General features: G+C 39.0%; 1 protein-coding gene across 4 annotated transcripts in view; it reads left to right on the top strand.

Annotated features, from left to right (window-relative positions):
- Positions 1–22,353, top strand: part of dyrk1b (dual-specificity tyrosine-(Y)-phosphorylation regulated kinase 1B) — a 59,050-nt gene that overhangs the window by 26,926 nt on the left and 9,771 nt on the right. For all 4 annotated transcript variants that reach the window (XM_077721810.1, XM_077721812.1, XM_077721811.1 and 1 more), the window contains 6 exons: positions 15,388–15,539; positions 18,103–18,222; positions 18,796–18,984; positions 19,151–19,298; positions 19,926–20,075; positions 21,949–22,085. In XM_077721810.1, coding sequence (XP_077577936.1) covers positions 15,471–15,539; positions 18,103–18,222; positions 18,796–18,984; positions 19,151–19,298; positions 19,926–20,075; positions 21,949–22,085 — 813 coding nt within the window. In that variant the 5' untranslated portion in view covers positions 15,388–15,470. The remainder of the gene's footprint in view (positions 1–15,387; positions 15,540–18,102; positions 18,223–18,795; positions 18,985–19,150; positions 19,299–19,925; positions 20,076–21,948; positions 22,086–22,353) is intronic.

Below are 22,353 nucleotides of genomic sequence, written 5' to 3'. Positions count from 1 at the left end.
CAACAGGACAATGACCCCAAACACACATCAAAAGTGGTAATGAAACGGCAAAATCAGATGAGAATTAAGGTTTTTAGAATGGCCTTCCCAAAGTCCTGACTTAAACCCCATTGAAAAGTTGTGGACAATGCTGAAGAAACAAGTCCATGTCAGAAAGCCATCAAATTTAACTGAACTGCACCCATTCTGTCAAGAGGAGTGGTCAAAGATTCAATCAGAAGCTTGCCAGAAGCTTGTGGATGGCTACCAAAAGCGCTTAATTGAAGTGAAAATGGCCAAGGGACAAGTTACCAAATATTAGCGCTGCTGTATGTATATTTTTGAACCAGCATATTTGATAACTTTTTTTCTGTTCAACCATAGTAAAGTTATAAAAGAACCAAACTTCATGAATGTTTTTTTTGTGACAAAGAAGTATCTGTTCCAATCACTCTATCAGAGAAAAATCTTGAGTTGTAGAAATAACTGGAAACTCAAGAGAGACATGACATTAAGTTCTTCACAAGTGTATGGAAACTTTTGACCCCAACTCTAGTTCTTTTGTCGATTCACCCAGTATGACGGCGAACACACTAATTGGGTGATCGCCGTCATTCCGGCTGTATTTACAAAATAAATCCTGCCGCTAGATGTTGGTGTCAACACAGCATACAAAGTTAGACTGCGAACTATATATATTATATATGGATGAATATCGAACCGCAACAGCTCTGGTACCTCGACATATGAGCAGCTCTACCTACGAGATGCATCTTTTTTTCTGCCTCATTCCTTTGTTTATAACAGATATCTACGAGCACTGAACGATTTATTCAGAAGAGTTTCCACTACACATAGATCAGAAAATGCACAACGCGCAAGCATATACTTGTGCACACGACACCGATAGCCAATGGCACCCTTTCTCAGAATAAAACTTCATTACCCACAATCAATATGTTGGTAAGCTGAGCGGTTGCATTTCCTGTTATTCCTCTCTTCCTTAGCCTGTTAGCTCCCGCGATCACTCATTCAAGACTTTCTCGTTAGCAAGTTGTCGTGCGTTATCCTATTGTAAGGACATTTGTGTGCATCATTTTCGGAATATTTTGAAGGGAATACAACAGCAAACAGCCCATCGATAGCGAACGTGAAGGTGGAGGCGTGGCAAACAGCTATCCCGGCAAGGAATTTTTTTTTTAAACAAAATTAGAATTCAGTTTTACATAAAGTTACATTAAACGTATATTAATCCAAGTTAATTTAAATTTGTTTGTTCAGTTACGAGTGCGCTGCCGTTGATCTGAATTGATTACGAGTAGTAGTATTTGTATGAGCCCTCATAACATAACTATAACAATTAACTTTCCTGGAGGAAATGGCCTGCCAACTAACTCATAATAACAGGTGCCAAACTTGGAGACCGTGGAGATTGTTGACAAAAATAGGTTAATTTCCTTATGAGCTTGATTGGGGTGCAACGTTTGTAAATGACACTCATTTATTTTGCTTTTTTAAAATTTGTCTGATCCAAACATTTTTAGACATGGCAATCACACAAGTTTTATCTTATCTCCCACCATAGTCCCAGTAAAGCCAAGGGCAACATGCAATTTGGCAGATTTTCTCGTCTTCTGTGAAATGTTTTGCTGTCTTCTTAGCTTTGTTTCTCTTAATCGTATTATTTCCCCTGTTAAATTTCTTTCTATGTTGTCACTTGTGGATTTAGTCATTGCGGTTCATATGTCCTGCTCTGTGCTCTGTGTGAAAAGGCTTTTAATCCCTACACAGAGTTTAAGTACTCATGGTCACATTTTGATAAAGAGCGCATTGCTTGACATCTACTGGAATATATTTGCAATTACTCTTCACTATAGTGTGGCAGAGTAGAAACACAAATACACCCTTTTTGCTTATGACCCCACTGGTTGAGGATTTTATGCACTCAAGTTTTTGATTATAAAAAATATTTGTAATTTATGGAAGTAATGTTGTCTTAGTCTTCACAAATACTCGTTGAAGACACTAAAATTACATAATCATAATAACTTAATTTACTATGCTATTTATCATCTGTGGAATCCAGATTTTCTGTCCTTCCATAATAATATATTTTGAGGAGGCCTTAAAAAGAAAAAAAAGTTTGTTAAGCAATTAAGATTGCATTGTTAATTTGAGCAAGCCATATTAGACTCAACAATTATTTGCAAAATGATTATACTTGCTCAATTCAGATAACGCTTTTCTTACATGGGCATTTCCATTGGCATACTCAATGACTTCAGTGAGTAGGAAGTTTTCTTTTTTTAATGCAAGGGTAAGTACGGTATTCCCTCGAATTTCATGGATAATGTAGACAAAGCATGGTCGCGATAATCGAAAAAACGATAAAAATCCTTCCTATTATTACTTCAATAAAATATGTATTGTATAGCGGATTTACCTAATATTACAGTTATCGCATATGAAAAGACTAATGTATTATCTAAATATAATATCTATATAAAAGTGTAAATACTGTAGTCCATTGAATATTACATTTAATATAGACCAGACATGGCTGCGATCACCACCATTATTACTACCACATATAGCTGGGCGATATGACAAAAATGTTTATCACGATGAAAAAAATTATCAGTCTATTGATAGGTATCAGGATAACTATCACATTTTTTATTTAAATTTGAAACTTCCAACTTCTGTGAATAAGTAAATAAATTCCTTTCCTTATTCTAATATGAAAGCAACTATCTTACTTTACTTTATAACAAAAGAAAATATGAAATATGTTGATTTTAAGAAGTATTTTTGTTGTGCAATAAAGATAAGACAACTCCCTTCTTGCATTATGAAAAGTAAAGAGTAAAACCTGCAGAAATGACATCTTTATTTTTATAAATTTCAAACCAAAAGTTGCTCTGGAACATGAAATAAATAAAGGAATCAACTGAAGACATATTCGCCATTGGCAAGGAGAATATATTCAGCCTCACAAAAAGAAACAGTAAATTTACCTCACATATGTTTTTTTACAAAAAAATATAAAATAAAAAAAGTTGGAAAAAATTAAGCCGGAATAACAAGTTTTTGATTTTTTTCAGCTTTTTCAGAACATTTACATAAAATGAGGAAACACCTTTATCAAGTCAGAACAATATTACAGGCTGTCGTCAAATGAGGACAGTGGGTTTAAGGACATGTTCAATAATGCTCCTCTTTGTGCACAGCTAAGTATTTACAAGGCATTTAAAGAAAAATAAAAAAAACAAGAAAAAGCCTGCGATTCAGTTTTTTGTCCAACAAAAGCAGCTTATATGCGAGTAAATACGGTAATTGAGTTTTGCGATCAGCCATTTCCAGTCCAGGCCAAAATGTATGCAGCTCTATGGCTCTTATTATTATACATATTTTCACACACAGGCCACGTAAAAGTCTCAAATTTACTACAAAGAAGACAGCTTTCGGCCCCGATAAAGAGCACTCTTGCTGCCATCTGGCGGACCAACACGGTTATTACATCTCCAATTATAACGGACGCTGGGCCGCCCGACATTACTAACATGACGGAAAAAAATAGTCGCCTAAAATTTACGCCCGAGGCAGTTCATCACTTAGCCATAGATAAAGGCATGAAACTGGCTCAGTTGGTCGCTACTGAAGGCTTCTCAGACACGACGACTGAGGACGCCAAAAGACAGCTCGGAGCCGCTTATCCTGCAAACGGATGAGGACCTCATCGAATTGATTAAATTGGGAAGTGATGAAGAAAAGAGAGGGTGAAGAACGTTGTCTTACTTTGAGAAATCTGCAAGGGATCTTCAAGGTCTCTTTCCATGCAGAATGTGACGGACACATGGGCAGCCCTTGAAACACTTGCCATATTCTTGATGGCAATTTGAAAGTTTTTCTGCTCTTTGCAATTTCTCCATGGCATGATTGGAGTTAAAAAAAAAATGCACCTTTTAGGATGCCTGATCAACTAAAATCCGCATTCAGAATAACAGCCCTAAAGGATTTTTTTCACATCACTTATGAATTTAAGGATTAAAATGAATTGAAAGTACAGCGAGTTAAACAGCATGGTTCATGGGAAGGAAGTCAGATTCCACTTGAAGGAATAGAGTGTGGAAATGGGAGACCACGGGCACTGTTCTACTTGAGGCCCAATGTGGCTGGCCAACAAAAATCTTGGATAGAGGCAAAGGATGGTAGGAAAATTCAAACTTATCCAAAAGACTAGCTCCAAAGAGGTTTCTACTAACAGTCTCATTGTGTATTGTTCAATCATTCAGCACAAGTTGCACAAGGTGATGCTGAGCAAGCCTTTTCTGCATCCCTGCCCAAAAAGGGTCGCTTGATGTATGCCACACCACATCTGTACAAACCAGCTTCATTTGGAATTGCGGATGGTTGTGGCTGATGTTTTTTGCTCCAGGGCCGGCCACTATACCCGTTTCAGATCTCCAATTCTATATTTTAATATATATATATATATATATATATATATATATATATATATATATATATATATATATATATATATATATATATATATATATATATATATATATATATATATATATATATATATATATATATATATATATATATTTACAGCTGACTTCGGGCCAGAGGGAGGGGACAACAACCTGAGTCGGTGGCCAGCCAATCGCAAAGCACAGGGAGACGGATAGCCATTCACACCCATACCTACGGGCAATTTAGAGTGTCCCGGTGGAGAACATGCAAACTCCACACAGGTGGACTGTCCTTGATTTGAACCAATGTGAGGCCGACCTGCTAACCTTTCATCGGCTGGGCCACCGATAAAAATATTGTAAAATGTATTCATTCATTTACTCAAATGAATAGCAAGCCTGCAAAAGCAGGTTCTATTCGTGCAGTAGTACAGTAAGGAGGAAGCTAACGTTGGCACACGAACACATGCTCATAAACACAAATCTAAAGAACTCAGCGTTAAATACAACGTCAAGGAACTAACAGTTTCCATTTCGTCATTTAGTACAGAACGGCCTTGCTATGGAGTCATTCCTTTTCATCCTTCATTTTGCTTCAGTAGCGTAGCAATGGTGGCACGGCCTACATTGCCTTGCAATTTCAGTCAACCACACGCCAGTTTCTTATCTTGTGTTTTTCGATGAAGAACAGGGCCCACCTATTCATTTCATTCGCACCAATCATTTTAAAGTAAGAACTTTGTGACGACAAACAGCAGTCAAGAGAGAGTTGTTGTCGTGGGAGGCTTCAGCTTTGAGTGCAGGTGTTGCCAATATAGAGACTAAAGGTTTCTTAGCAAACCTGCTGACAGTCCTTCAGACTGGAGATAGGTTGAATACTGCATGTTTGGGTTTGTCCAATCAATAAGCTAACTATATTGTTCTACATCTCTTGACTGTAAATTTGATGAGGAAAGGCTACTGTACCTAATGCAAGTGCAAACAGATGAGAAAACATTATTTTTGAGTGGTGTTGTCTTTTTGAGGCCCAAAGAATCTGGAGACTGGAAATGGACTAGTTTCAAATGATTCCGCAAATCTCTTTGTAGATTACTGGTCATGTGTTTTTCTTTGTACGGACCGCATCCAAACCGTTTAATGTTTCCGCACAGGAAGGTCCAAACCCACCAGGGAATGAATCCTAGATAATACGACTGTGAGGTGGACATGCTTAACTTGCCTACCACTTCCACCGTGTTGCCCTGCTTCATATTAAAAAGTCAAAATATCCAACATTCTAACTAAGCTGCATGGACTGAAATTTAAGTATTGCTCACCACAAAATACGACTAGCAACCCAGATCACTCTGTAATAAAAAGGTATGTGATAAAAAGGTTTTAAGAGGCACATTACGGATAATTCATTCACCGAGTTTGAAATGTTTTCTATTCAATGATTAGTCAAAAAATGACTACGCTTTTCCAATCATAAGCAACCATTAGTTGAGTACAGTAATCCCTGGAATTCCGTGGATAATGTAGACCAGACATGGCCGCGATAAACAAGAGAAGTAAAATCACCCTACATTAGTACCATACACGTTTTTGCACTTATACAAAAATAGAACTCAGGTACAATTATCAAGAAGTAGATTTATTAAATATTACAGTTATAGGGCAGCACGGCAGCTTGAGTGGTTAGCGTTGTCGGGCCGCACAGCTCTGAGGTCCTGTGTTCAGGTTGCATGTGCCTCCCAGGCCTGTGTGAGTTTTTTCCGGGTACTCCGGTTTCCACACATTCTGAAGACAGGCATGGTAGTCTGATTAGACACTAAATTGCCCCTAGGTATGGGTGTGAGAGTGAATGGTTGTCCTTTTCCTTGTGCCCTGCGATGGGGTGGCCATCGATTCAAGGGGTCGTCTCCCGTCTATGGCACAAAGTCAGCTGGTATAAGCTTCAGCACCTCCGTGACCCTAGTGAGGATGAAGCGGTTCAGAAATTGAAATAATGAATTACAGTTATAACAAATGAGAAGACTAATGTGTATTTGATGTATTCATCGTTTCGTCGGGATTTTACTGCATTGTAGGACCCAAACACAGGGAAGCAAGCAAAGACAGGGAGTGGAGTGTCCTAACAAAAACTTTAAGGGCTATTGCAGGATTAACAAAAAAAAAGACTTGGAAATCAAATAAGAAAATCAAACCTGACACGGAGGACATGGGGAAACGAGGATCACGGTGCATGGGCATAACAACTTAGACTACCCAACAAGGACTGAGAAACACACATGGTTTAAATAGAGAGACATGGGTTGACGAGACAATCAGAAACATCTGGGTCACACGAGGCAGTAAGCAGGAGATGCACCAGGGGCGGGGAGACAACAGGTGAACTCAATGGTCAATCACATGGACAGTTCATACAGAGGAAAAAACATAACAAAACCAAACCCTAACACCGAAGAAGAAATGAAGCCCCTACGCCATTTTCATCATCTCCGTTCTTCGGCTTGCGAGTTTCAGCCTAAATTTTGACATTTTTATTAACTTTTATTTATACTTAATATAAAATACCACGATGTACTGAAGTTGCATGTGTTAAAGCCGCATAGTGGTGAAGGGTGACAGTAATTACTTATTTACAGAAGTTCTCATTTTATGAACCACTTTATTCTCACTCGGTTCTCGGGGGGTGCTGGTGCCTATCCCAGCTGACTTCAGGCCAGAGGCGGACGACACCCTGAATTGGTGGCTACCCAATCATAGGGCACAAGGAGTCAAACAGCCATTCACACTCACACTCATACCAAGGGGCAATTTAGAGTGTCCAATCAGCCTACCATGCATGTCTTTGGAATTTGGGAGGAAGCCGGAGTAACCAGAAAAAAACCACGCAGGCGGGTAGAACATGCCAACTTCATACAGTTGGAATGACTTGGATTTGAACCCAGGTCTCACACGCGCTAACCACTCGCGCACTGGGCCGCCCCTATTCACAGAAGTTTGAAGCTTCAAATTTGAAATGAAAAAGGATGTGATAGTTATCGTGAAAATTATTGATATAGACTGATAATGATAGTTTTTGTCATATCGCCTCATTTTTATGTACATATGTATTTATGTGTGTAAAAAAAGTGTCTTAATTAGCATTGGCGTTAGGGAAGTCGTCTATTCTAATTATAAGGGTGTCTGTCCTTTTAAGGTCACTGTCATATTTAATGATTTTTGTAAATCTATAACCTACCATTTAGCCTTTTCAGATCATTGTTATACAATTCCTAAAATATAATACATTGCTAATTGGCTCAGGTTGCAAATAATTCCCATTTATAATACCTGTCTCATAATGTACATTTAGTGAGAAACAGTGAGTCTTTTCACCCGTCTTTTATTTTATTATTCATTAACTTAGTATTTTATGAATGTTGCAAACTAAAAATTCCTTTCACTAATTTTTGACTCATCATCACCACACTGTTAATATAGGCAACTTTGACTATGGCACTTAAACACCAATTGTACCTTTTAGAGGGTCATCAAATTTTAACATTTCCTACTGTTCGTTGTTTCTATATTTCTGGAACATTTTCTTGCTGTTGTTGTCATGAGATTTACATTTTTTTTAAAGATCCTTCAGTTTAACAAACAATGGAAAATGCTTTTCTCCTGAACAATTTAGAGGGATTCATACCTTTTTTTTCCCCCCAAAAAAATAAAATTTCCTAACTCGTGAAGTGATTTTGATACTGCAATCTAAATCCGGAATGTGAATTGAGGCTAAGTACCTCCAGTTTAATTTTTTTAAATACATTTTTAAATGTAAATACATACTATCTTGAGGAATGACCCAACCCCACACTTACCCACCAAATATCTCACATTGGAGAACTTTCCAAGTATTCAAAAGCACTCTGACACAAAGGTAAAGTGCCACAAAAAATGTATTGGGGTGAAAAATCACAGTTAATGTAGACCAGACATGGCCACGATAAACGAAAAACCGCGAAGTAGGATCACCCTCATTATTACTCCCAGAATATAACCAACCTTGTTCAACTGTAAACACAAAAGAAACACGTAAAGCTCACTTTATCAGTTCATTCCTCATCTATGATTTCCTCGTAGTCCTCGTCTTCAGTTCCCGAATTGAACAGCTGGGCGAATGGCGCAACCGTCACCTCGGCAACGTCTCATCAAAGTCGTCATTAATCGAGATCGTGTCGCTTTGGTTGTCTAGCAGCTGACTGACAACTACTGCCTCCCTGAAAGCTCGAACCACAGTTGAAACTGATATATCAGCCCAGGCATTTAAGATCCGCAGGCAGATAGTGGTGTATATTGTCAAGGGGGATAATGGACTCGGCTGCTGCTTGTCGTAGTTGCGAGACCCGTTGCGGCTCAATATTGTTCCATATATAATATATAGTTCGCAGTCTATCTTTGAATGATCTGCCGACGCCGGTCTAGTAGCTGGAGTTCTTCTGTCAATCCACTCGGAATGGCGGCAAACACCGAATTAGTGTGCTCGCCGTCATACCGGTTGGTTTGACTAAAGAACCATATTTCCCAGTATGCACCGCGCGCATGGGAAGATGGAGTCTCCGGCTGCTTACCCTAGTTGTGAGACCTGTTGTGGATCAATATTGGTCCATATATAATATATAGTTAACAGTCTAGCTTTGAATGCTCTGTTGACGCCAATCTAGTGGCTGGAGTTCTTTTGTCAATTCACCGGGAATGACGGCAACCACCGAATTGGCGTGCTTGCAGTCATACTAGGTGTATTAACAAAAGAACGACATATCCCAGCATGCACCGCGCACATGGGAAAATGAAGTCGCAGGCTGCTTACTGTAGTTGCGAGACCTCCAGAACATGATGTACCCTATCGACTGATTTTTTTATTTTATCGTGATAACAATTTTAATATTGGTCCATATATAAGGCACATAGTGTTGGAAAAGATGGTATATATAGAAACATACTTTATACTTTACTTACGGTGAAAATAGTTCCTCTCCTCTTGATATAAATCCTAAAAAACGAGTTAATGGTAGTTTTTCTACATTATGTCTACATTATCCGCAATATTCGAGGGATTACTGTACTCGTCTGACTAAGCGTGGGGTGGAAACATTAGGTAATAAAACAACCTTAAATTCACCATTGTCTCTTCTGAACAAATTAGTCTAAATAATAGGCTTTATTCTTATTTTTTAAAGCATGAGGACTTGTTGATTAAAGCTGGCTTTACCATACGAAGCCAGGCAGCATCATTCCCACACATGATGATGACGATGATATGCACGTTCACGTCGTGGGGCAGTCCTCGCTCGCCGCCGTTATGCACTGATGGCCGACGTGGGCCACTGGACCACTGGCGGAGGCGTCTAACCGTCAATTAGCTGTCCAGGGAGCTCTGCTTTCGAATAAATGCAAGAACGTCATCCCCCTTCCACTTTAATGGAATCTCAACTTCCACCACAGTGTGCCACCATTCTCGCCGGCCAAAGTGCCATCCACCGTAGCGTCGCCCGAGGCTCGTATTTTTTTCAAAAAAATAAAAAATAAAAATAAACCCTTTGCTGGTGCTCTCTGCCGTCCAATTCACTGGGCAATTTTTATTTTCAAATAAGCGCGACAGCATAACGTTGCCCGGGGCTTGAACCCCCCACACCCCCACCCCCCCCCCCCCCCAAATAAAAATTACCCTTCGCTGCCGTCCAATTCGCCGAGCAAATTTTAAAATAATCCTTAAGAAGCGTGATTTATGTGTGTGTGTATGTTAACATTCTCTCGCTGCATTTGTCCAAACCATGCAACGTAGATTGTTGAAATTTTTTATAATGGCCAGAGAAGATTGTTGGATCCTGATAGACAAGTCATTGAATTTCTTTACTTTCTCTAAGTGTGTAACTTTTATTTGTTACATCTTAAAGCAGATTATGAATTGTTGTTTTTATATGATGTGCTCGAAACGCACCGTGTGGCAGATTGTTCCACCAGCGAGTTTGTAGGTGCTCCCCGGAACACTTTCTTTTCTGTCGTGAGGGGAGTTATAAAACATCCAGCGATCTATAAATCATGCTTTATCTATTCTCTAATTCTTACAAAGCGTGATGTACTGTGCGAAAATTCTCCACAAAATGACGTTTGTAAATGACGTGGAAAGGTGTCTTGGGTCAGTGCGTCCAGCAACATCGTGTCTCACCGAGTCTTTCCGTCACGACAGGAAAAAAAACAGTGTTTCATGGGGCAGGAATAGATAAAGCGTGATTTACTATTACTTTTGTCCAAACCCTGCATCATAGAGAGTCGACATTTTTTATGGTGGCCAGAAACAGATGTGGAATCCTAATAGATGAGTGATTTAATCTCTTTACCTAAAATAGCTAATGTTTTAGCTTGCTGCTCTATTGAGCTATTGAACAAACAGGTGCTAATAACAGTAATCAATTAATAATTAATAAATGGAATGTGTTATTGAAAAATCAAAAGGTATTTGTTAAACAGAATGTAAATACCTATCTTTTCTGTAAATTTGATGTCAAGAAGCACCAAACTTTCAATTTAAATGTCGCGAAATTCACACCATCCGCCATCATTCAACTGCACTGTAAATTGGAAGAATTTGGTAACAAGACTGCATTGTGAATCATCCGGCTTATAGATTTGTTTTGTGCGACTTCAGCGCATATCGATTTTGCGTGAATCGCATTCACTCCAGATAAACTCCGGAAATGGGACAGGGGTACTCCTGAAATAGGTTCGACGAAGGTTGGCATCTCTGGGAATATATACGTGAGTAGTTTGGAGTTTAATCAAGAAAACAGTACACAAATACAGTAGTATTTAAAGGAATAACTGTACTTTCTGTGGTTTAGTACTTACTACTCCACAGTCTACTGATGGCTCTCAAGCGACTCCCCTTGTTGCACAACAAAACACACTTATCTTGTTTTAAGAAGTAGGAGAGAATGTAATAGGCCTGTAAAGAGCTTTATTAGTTGTGGTGAGAACGAGATACTTTTGTTATTGTTGTGAACTAGTTCCACACAATCGTACATTGAGCCATCATTTAGCTAAGCCAATGGTCGTGTGGGACCCATTTTTTGAGTGTCCTAAATCTTCAAGGAAGTGCATTTATCAAGGTTTACATATTCAACATTGGGATAATGTTTAAAAGATGGTCTTAAAGGGGCTTTATTTCAGCCATGAAACCATTCAATAAACAGGGAAAAACAAGCTCTCCCATCTTCTGCTGTGAATCGAAATGAGTTAAAATATTTGGTCATTCACTGCCATCCCTCCCATTCAAATCGATTGGACATCTATGACCATTAAATTTAGCCCATGATTTAATATTGCAGCTCTTCAGGTTACTTCCTCTTGTTTTCTGGTTGATTTTCATGTGACTGAACATAAGCGATGGTCCGTGAATTTCCTAACGACGACTTCAGCTGTCTGAATCAATCCAATCCTCAAAAACTATTTTATGGCTATAAAACCTCTACTGCAGCTACAGTTACAACACAAAAAATCACCAATAATAACCTCACACAATTGAAATATTACATAGGAATATAGCCATATTTAACTCACCAAAATCCATCCTCCTTTCTTTCCTCCTTCTTTTCTATCGCCATCGAAGCTCATGCTGAAAGTCGAGCCTGTCCTATCGTATTTCTAACAAATGTTTTTAATCGATTTAGTGCTGAAAATGTTTGTTCCTGGTTGTGGCAGGTCCGCTTGCTTCGGAGTTGTCCGACCTTTCTTAATGATGTCCAACTTTTTTTCTTGAAAAGTCTGTCTTGAAAATGGCTTTGACAGCAAACCTGCATACAAATCAATTCTCCTCCTCCAGCCATTGCTGGTTGACAAAACCGCTATTATATCAACACAACAACTTATTTTCTTATGCAGCACGCTCCAGATACAGTTTGGTAGCTCTAGGCCACGCTATCTCTAGCCTATCATAGTTGGTGAAAGCGATGACGTATCCCTACGCCTGCTACAAGGCAGTGACGTATCCCTACGCCTGCTACAAGGCAGTGACGTATCCCTACGCCTGTGAGAAAGCATTGTGGTGTTGCCAACTCAAAATCTGATTGGTTAAAGCAACAGTTTTATCGACATCTGTTTTATGCAGCAGAGCCTGCAGAACTGATTGTGACGGCCTTAAGGCAGATTTCTGACCCTGGCAACAAATAATAGCCGAAATGTGATTGATGAGATGCTTCAATATGAAAACACACATCTGGAAGCAGTGCATCCAGGGTGAAAGCAATAAAAGGAAGCTGACTGGCAATTTGGAATTATATATAATTAAAATATTATATAAGTAAATAACATAATTTACATCAGTCTGATTCAGATATTTTTTTAGGCCAACAGAGAACTTGCAGGCCCCGAACGTCCACCACTGCTCAAAATATTACTGAAAGAATGTCGCAAAATTAATAGAAACTGACTCAAAATGTACAGGTTAAAAATGTCCTGTTAATAACCAAAATGAACTGGAGGTGCCCGTGAAATGTCTTCAGAATTGTTTCCAGTAACACACACTCTAAAATAACAAATACATTTTTGGCGACAACCTTTTGGGATACAAACCACCGCAATCGTATATCACCACTTCGATATACTATTGCCCCTCTACTGTGTAATGCTACATCATTGGTCATCCCCACAAAACCGACGAAGACATCAAACTGTTGTGTGTTTCTTCCGGGTAATCCGGTTTCCTCCCACATTACAAAGACATGCACGGTAGGCTGATTGGACACTCTAAATTGCCCCTTCGTATGGGTGTGAGTATGTTTGGTTGTCCGTCTCCTGGGATAGGCCCTAGCACCCCCCGCAACCCTAATGAGGATGAAGCGGTTCAGAAAACTAGAGAGAGCGAGAAGAATCAGACAGAAGGACGAACTGATTTGAAGAATGAATACCTGGTGTATGGGCTTACATAAGTATTTGGATGTATAAATTAGGTTGGACTAAGAAATAAGGGTAATGAAAGATGACAAGAAAGAAAAAGGGGGGTTTGTAGGGAACGAGGTGGGTTTGGTTATGCTATGGGAGAGTGTATCAACCTGCTGCTCAGAAGCAGGAAAGAGGAGGAAGAGAAGTAGCTAATGAGTGTTGTAGGCTGGTTGCTGAGACAGCACAGAGTTTATTTATAGAGTGCTGGCCGGCCAACCCTTAGATACCAACAGCAAATCAGCTGATGGAGAAAGAGAGCGGACCAACCAATGACAGCACAAGAAGGAAGATGTCAGCATCACGAAGTTCTGTGAGTGCTTCTCAGCTTCTTAAAGAGACGGTGCTGATTTCTCAGTACTAGGCAGATATTCTTTCCTCATGTCATGTCTGTAATCAGGCCAGGACCCAGAGCACCACAACAACTTTTACTGACAGTAATGGATAATTATTTCTCTGTCTTATCATACAAACTCACAACATGAAAACAGTTTTCTTCATACCGCAGCGCAATGATTTTGAATATCAAAATTCACTTTACTTCATATCACTATTTAACAACTGAACTATTTAGGAGAAAGGGGTGTGTGGGTAAAGGAAGATGAATGCAAAGACCTTTAGAATTATCCTACATGATATCTGAACATCTAGCCTTAGTTTTAGCTTTATATATACTTAATACATTTTTTGTTTTGTCTTTGTGAATCCAACTTTTCCCACTAGGTTAACTTTTATTGAGTTGTTAAAGACCAACAGATCTCCATTACAAACTAGATGTCGGTAGATCTAATTCTGGCATCCAATGTTCCCTTTCCAAGCCCCAGTTTAGCCTGCTATGTTTGCCATGACCTGCTTGGATGGTAGCAGAACGTTCCATGCTGGCCAAAACTCTTCAATAAAATAAAGAAATATATTTTTACAAGCTAGTCCTTAAATTCTATGCTTAATGTCTTACATTTTTATATGTTAGGGCATTCTTTAATTGGCAAATGGTCCACCCAACCTTCCAGTGAAAATGGATTGGGCTTCTAAAGCCGTCATCAGCGCTGAAACATGAGTTGAGTAGGAAGTTACCCATAGTTCAAAGCATAACTATGAAATTTCATCAGAATTGCATTTTTTTGTTTTTTTAATAATATATGGAGACACAACCAAATATTATCTGCTCCCTCACTAAGCGAGTTAGTAAATTGCATTTACAGTGCAATACTATTTATTTTTACCATTAGCAGGGGAACCTCTTATTCCAGTGTGTAAATTCACAATTTGCATAACTCATACAACGTTATGACATAATTTAAGTCCACTAAACCTATTTGTGTTATGTCCTATCTTACCGTATTTTCACACCTATAGGGCGCACTCAAAGAAGTTTGAATACTTTGACTTATATTTTCGCGAATACACATTATATCAAAAAAACAAAATCAAACTCATTTTTGCTCCTGTTACCTTTTTTAAAACATATGCTATTATACATGCTAATTTGCTTGTCATGCTATCATTCCAACAATGCTCCTTTTTATTACCAAAAAAACAGAAAATACACCTGCAACTGGCAGTGTGTCCTAAAGGTGTGAAAATATGGTACTTTGATGGCATATGCTGTAGCTGATGGACTGTTCAGACATGGGCTTTATCATCATCATTGAATCATCAAAAGCCTATTTTCATCATAAGCAGGAGCGTATGACGAAATTGTTGGTGGTACTCCACCTGGTGCACTTTCCCGGCAAAAGAACCAATTCAAAACAATTGTTCGTGATTTAGGAACATTGGTATTCAGTGTACCTATACATTGATTGACTCTATGAGGAATACCTGTGGCTTTCCTTTTTTTGTCGGCTAAACTTTTTTTAAAAGCAGAACGTACATTTTTAAGAGAAGCAACTGTACAGGACGTTAAATGATCATCATTTTTAGAATTCCGTATTTGAACATGTTTTTTGTCTTTCTGTCTCATCAGGTGTAAGCAGCTCAGGATGTCCACACACCTCCACCTCCTCCTCCTCCTCTACTGCCCAGGGCTTCTCCCTCGCTGAGCCAGCCATGACCAGCCAGCACACACATACGCACCCCTCCTTCAGCTCCATCCACTCCATGGCCGAACAGCAGCAGGTACATTAGGATAGTGTTACCCAACCTTTTTTGAGCTGTGGCACACTTTTGCATTGAAAAAAATCTCACGGGACACCACCATCTGAAAATATTTTAATTTAAAACTATGTGGCCTATATTAACAATAGTCATTCTCATCAAAGTTTCATCAGCAGCAATCACATAAAGCTCCAAAATTATTCCAAAATGACATTTTTCAAACTGACCTAATGTCACCAAAAGTTGATGTCTGCGGACCCTGAACAACTTCCGGCTCGCATTATTTAATGACTTTTCTCCAAATATTACTTGAATCTCCCAATATTACGCAAAAATAAATGTGCTCTCACAGACTTTACATCGGCAAAAGTTGATGCTTTAGAAACCAAATAACTTCCGGTTCATGTTCGAGAAAAAGAATAACAAAAAGACTGTTTTACATTCATAATCTTGTAATAGTATACTCTAGAATTTAACATTCATCGTATTTTGATTTTAACCTTATAATAGTTCAATTTCAATCTATATTCTATATTCATATTCAATTTTCTCTCTGAATATTACATTGTATGACTTCTTGCAATTTCTCGCGGCACACCTGACCATTGTTCGCGGCACCCCAGTGTGCCGCGGCACAGATGTTGGGAAGTATTGCATTAGGATTATATGAATATGAAATATATATTTATTTAATATTAAGTTCAATAACTTCAACTTTCAAGCTTTGTAAAATTGTTCTTGTTATGTACCGTTTCATCATGTAAATAGTCAACTCCCATAGGAATGAACTGAATACAAATCCATTCGTTCCCACCCTCTGACAAAAACAGGATATTACAATGGAAAAACATGTTTTAATTGTTTGTAAATTACCATCGGCTAACAGAGTAACAAATAACTGATGATATGATTTTTAATAATAAAATGATACAATACAATGTAGAGTTGGTGGACGTGAGAGACTTGACGGATGAGCCAGTAAAATCTCTCCTCTGCTCTCATTTTCTGAATCGCTTCATCCTCCTTAGGATCACGGGGGGTGCTGGAGCCTATCCCAGTTGACTCTGGGCCAGAGGCGGGGGACCTGAATCGGTGGTCAGCCGATCGCAGGGCACAAGGAGACTAACAACCATGCACACTCACACCAATACCTAGGGGCAATTTAGAGTGTCCAATCAGCCTACAATGCATGTTTTTGGAGTGTGGGAGGAAAACAGAGTACCCAGAGGAAATGCCCGCAGGCCTGAAGAGAACATACAAACTCCACACAGATGGACGTGACCCGGATTTGAACCCAGGACCTCAGAGCTGTGAGACCGACGTGCTAACCACTCGCGTCACAGGAGTTTGTATGTTTAGAGTGCCCGCCACTTTGCTGCTGGATTTTATGTTTTTTTTTTCACCTTGGCCAGAAGTATTTGGCTCAGAAATTTTGACCCATTTTAAATCTGTTTTCTTGTACTGTTACAACGTTATCTTGAATAGTTACGACTGCCCGCATGGAAGACATGTCTCCACGACAACAAGGAACAAGCTTGTTTGCTGCTTAAAGACATGAACCGTTAAATGACAAAATGGCAACTGAAAAATTAACACACAGCTAAGATTGTTTGTCCTAAGGCAATATATATTCACGTGTGTTAATGCACAATGTGCTACAATGGCTGTAGTTAGATGCTGGTTTTGATTTATTTGTTTTATTTAAGGTAATTAGTTTGTTAAAACTTAACCTGTCCAATGGTGTAAATTAACTGTGAGCACGCTGTCAGAGCTTCCTTGCTAGTTCCACCCACATATTGGTTTTGAAAACCACTGCATTTAAGGTCCTTTCGAAGTGTGTTCATCTTCTTCATGGGTAAACCTTCACAACATCTGTATCTCCCCTGATTAGGGAATCTTGAATCTCTGGATGTGGTGTTATTTTTTTTCCACGCCGAATATTTACACTTCCACGTTTTTTCATCTCCAAGTGTAAATTGTAAGAATCCCATGTGTTATTGTGCAAAAAAATGATCTACTTCCTAATGTTGTACTGTAGGACGTGACTTAATAGCCTAACCATTTAATCTATGTTAAGGCACCGCTTTCTCTTTCATATTTGTAACTTTCCACATTACGTAAACTCTCTGTGAAGAACCTGGATAGAGGACTAAATGTTGTCTGAGTATGGAGGCATGCACAAACTTTGTCTACTTTTTATGGCTGTAAGGTAGTCGTAAACCGAATTAATTGTGCTCTTACCCAGTTGATCCTACACGTTGAAATCCTATATCCAGTACTCTGCCTCTAGGATAAACCTCACTGTGCCACAAATGTTGAGGGCAAGCACGGGATTGATTCTTGCTCGGAGGCGGTATGATTGTGAGTGAGAATGGTTGTATCTCTGTGTGTCCTACGACTAACTGGTGAGCAGTTTAGATTTTAGTCTGCCTTTGACCAAAGTCAGCTGCGATAGGCTCCAGCAATTCCTGCAACCCATACATGGATGATGAATAAATGTTTGTCGCAAAGACGTTTACTATATGTTTTATACTTCCTTCACTGTAGTTAAACTTTGCTGATAACATATTGGCATCTTTGGCAGGTGCTGTCTGATATGACCATACTTCAGCGGAGGATACCCCCTAGTTTCAGAGACCCTGCCAGTGCCCCATTGCGGAAACTCTCTGTAGACCTCATCAAAACATACAAGCACATCAATGAGGTATGAAACCAGGAAGAAAAAAATTTGTTATGCCTATACCCTTCTAACACCTCTCTAAGTTTTCTTGTGTCTACTCCTGATTCATATTTGTTGGTCATGAGTAATGTTTTAGGATATGTGGGATTGTGAGGAATGCAGATACACAGTAAATATAACATGGCACATTTTTTTCCGGTCGTATTTACACGGGTCGTGTTTGTTAAAAATGGCTTGACGATCAAAAAGTATATTTAAAAATGCATTCTAATCACAAGTAAGGAAGGGAACACACACTATCACATCTCTGTGTAAGGACATTTTAAATTGAAAAGAGTCATTTGTAAATGGCCATTTTGCTTTCAGAGTTACCACTAATATTGAAGGCATTAAAAAGCTAAAGGAAAAATCACCACTTGGATAAAAATTTAGCTAATGCACATTTTGAAAATAAAAAGCTTTAATTTAAGTTTATTCAAAATCAATTTGCTTCATATGGTATTATATAAGCGCTTGCCCAAAAAAATAACTAGTTCTGAGGGAAACGATTTCTGTCATTTAATTTTCTGAGTGATGCTGAGTTCACTTTGTCTACAGGTTTATTATACTAAGAAGAAGCGGCGGGCCCAGCAGGTACCCCCTGAAGATAGCAGTACAAAAAAGGAGAGAAAAGTCTACAACGACGGCTATGATGACGACAATTATGATTACATTGTCAAAAATGGAGAAAAGTGGCTGGACCGCTATGAGATTGACTCTTTGATAGGAAAGGGCTCCTTTGGACAGGTGAGAGATTAATAAAAAAATTAACTTGGGAAAATGTACAATTCTTGCTTATAAAACGGGCGGAAATTCCACATTCCTTCAGAAAGTTTATCATAGCCAATCCCTTTAAGATTGTGTAAGCAATTAAGCTAATTCTAGCCACTTCATATTTGCAATGTGTATGCAGGTGGTGAAGGCCTACGACCACCATGAGCAAGAATGGGTCGCCATCAAGATCATCAAGAACAAAAAGGCATTTCTAAATCAGGCACAGATTGAACTTCGACTGCTGGAGCTCATGAACAAGCATGATACTGAGATGAAATATTACATAGGTGAGATCGAAAGCACATTGTCCAATTTATATGTAAATTCTCCAATTCGTTCCACAGTCCTCACACAACTACCAAATGAACCCTTTGAAATTGGTCAGTGTCCCAATTTTGTATGAAAGATGGGAGAAAACACAAAAATGAGAGAAATTATAAGGAATTGATTTATTAATGTCTTAAAATAAATAATTGTATGAAATTAATCTTGTAACCTGAAACCTTCGTACCAAGAAACATTCATAAGTAGACGTAAGACTGTAATTGTGTGATAGCTATTTTTTTCGTCGACCCAATAAAAAAAAACAAGTGAACTCAGCAGGGTTAGGCACATCCCTAAACTTTTGATTCCATAATTTGTTGTCATTTTATGCATTTGCACCATTTGGTTGGTGGTTAGCAGCATGCAAATATGATCCAATTATACAACTTATATGAAAATTAATATTTAGTATATTCATGCTGGTAATAAAACTATATTATAAGAAAACCTTAATTGTTACCTAAAATTTAACGAATATTCTGTTTGAATTTCAGGGGCAGATATTTTGTACTGTGTCTGCCTGACTTTATTTTCATGTAACTCAATATTATGTCTTTCTTCTGTGTTTGTGTGTGTGTGTCTTTATGTAGTCCACTTGAAGCGTCACTTTATGTTTAGGAACCATCTTTGTTTGGTGTTTGAGTTGTTGAGCTACAATCTGTATGATCTGTTGAGAAACACCAACTTCAGAGGTGTTTCCCTTAACCTCACCCGGAAATTTGCACAGCAGCTCTGTACAGGTAGGTCATATTCCAGAGCATGTATACCTCCAGTTACACAGACCGGGGCAGTGAGTGCACTAGTGTTTCTATCAGCCAATTGGCTTTTGGCCCGTTGCTCAGCCTAAAAATATAGTCAGGCAAAATGTCAAGCAAGGGAGGGGAGGGTCACAGTAATGGGCAAAATATTGAATTGCCCCATGAGGGTATTCCTAGAAGAACATGTTTGTCACTTTTAATTAAATTGAAACAAATGTTTTCTAGACAAAAACCTGGTGTTGACAACGGGTGACGATTGGAATGATTCCATGATGATTGACATACAACATAAATACGTTAAACCAACGAGCACATTTTTTAAAACCTAAACTTTATTTAGAGTTTTGAATGTTCTCAGTGAGCTATTGGTTACATATTTTGTCCTGCAGTTTGAATCTGACCTTCTCCCCAGGAGACTCCCTGAGAGAAAGTGAATACTTTTCTTTTGTCTTGCAAGACAGGAAAAGCTTTTTGTGCAAGTTGTTTAATACGGAACTCACACATTACATTAGCACTCAGTAGATCTCTTTGGATCTCTTTCATACATGAAGTTCCTATACCCAGCATTTGGCATTCTTACTGAGGAAAGAAAATACGGTTCCCAGTATTGAGAAAAATACTGGCTAGAGGTGATAATGAATGGTCAATACCTTCAATTTGTTATACTGTATACCAGGGGTGGCCAACCCGCGGCTCGCGAGCCGCATGCGGCTCTTTGCCCGGTTTCATGCGGCTCTTACGTCCATATCAAAGTTTGTATTTGTGTTTTATTTTTATTTGCGTGTGCGCTTCGCTTGAGTTCAATACGGTATTTTCGTCCAATGCGCATGTGCTTGGGATGAAAATACCTCAAAGTTTCCCAGCAGGAGCAAAGTCATTTGAGTAAACGTTTTTAACAGAGTGGGAGAGCTCCCGTGAACCAGAAGCGACAATGAACGGCGTCGCGCACACAAAAAGTATCCCAAAGATCGAGCGTCGGCTGAAAAAGCCACACCCCCTGCGAGGCAGACCAAGGCGAGAGTGCTCAGCCGGGAGCAGCCAATAGGAGAGCGAGGTGTACACCCACGTGGTGGGCGCGCTAGTTAAAAGCCATTCATAATAAATGACAGCTCACAAGGAGCGAATGTTGCGCAAAAATAGGCTCTGATTTTATGACAGAAGTCCCACTAAGTAACATGCATAGTAAAAGAAAAACGCTATTGTAAATTATTATATTTTTGTTTGTGGACTTGGTTGAACTGAGAGTTTGTCTGTGTGAGACAGTGCACACAATGTTCATTGTTGATAATGACTGGCCTGTGCTGTTAGTACTGTAGGAGTCAATTTATGTCATTACTATGCTGGTGTGTGACATTTACAATAAATCTGGCTGAGCAAAGGTATGTGTGTGATGTGGCTCTTTGCGGTAACAGTAAAAAATGTGGCTCTTTGCGGTAACACAGTAAAAAATGTGGCTCTTTGCGGTAACACAGTAAAAAATGTGGCTCTTGGTCTCTGACTGGTTGGCCACCCCTGCTGTATACGGTGAAAATAAATCTAAAGTGCTATTAGCAGGTAGGTTAGGATTGTCATGATTTGATCTTGGAATTTCTTGAAACAATTCATTTGTAATATTGTTAAGCTATGATTTACTTTTTATTTATTTGCTTCAATTTCAGTCGAGTAAGCTGAATTCACAATGTAAACATTCAGTATGCCCCCTCATATTTTTAAGGGATAACATGCCTGTAAATAAGGATTTCACAAGAAGAATTTCTAACAAAACCCATGTTCCTACTCTCCGGCAACCATTGTGAGGATAATGGCTCGGATAATGAATGAAGGAGTGCTAACAATTTAAATTCTTTGTCCACAGCGTTGTTATTCCTAGCCACTCCAGAACTGTCAATTATCCACTGCGACCTGAAGCCAGAAAACATCCTTCTGTGTAACCCCAAGAGATCTGCCATCAAGATCGTTGACTTTGGGTCATCCTGCCAGCTCGGGCAGAGGGTGAGCACAAATGACAAATAACAATTAATTGATTGAAACATAGCGGCCCGATGGACGCGTGGGTTAGTTCTGTGACCGAGGGTTTCAATCCCAGGTTTGGGCATTCCTGTGTGGAGTTTGAACGTTATCATCGGGCTTACATGGGTTTTCCCCGGGTACTCTGGTTTCTTACCACATCCCAAAATCATGCGTGGTTGGCCTGTTTGAATATTCTGAAATGTCCCCATGTATAAGTGTGAGCGTGAATGGTTATCCATCTTCTTGTGCT

Source organism: Stigmatopora nigra, chromosome 7 (assembly GCF_051989575.1).
Source record: "Stigmatopora nigra isolate UIUO_SnigA chromosome 7, RoL_Snig_1.1, whole genome shotgun sequence".
NCBI classification, from domain to species: Eukaryota; Metazoa; Chordata; class Actinopteri; order Syngnathiformes; family Syngnathidae; genus Stigmatopora; species Stigmatopora nigra.
This window is presented reverse-complemented; position numbering and strand designations above follow the sequence as displayed.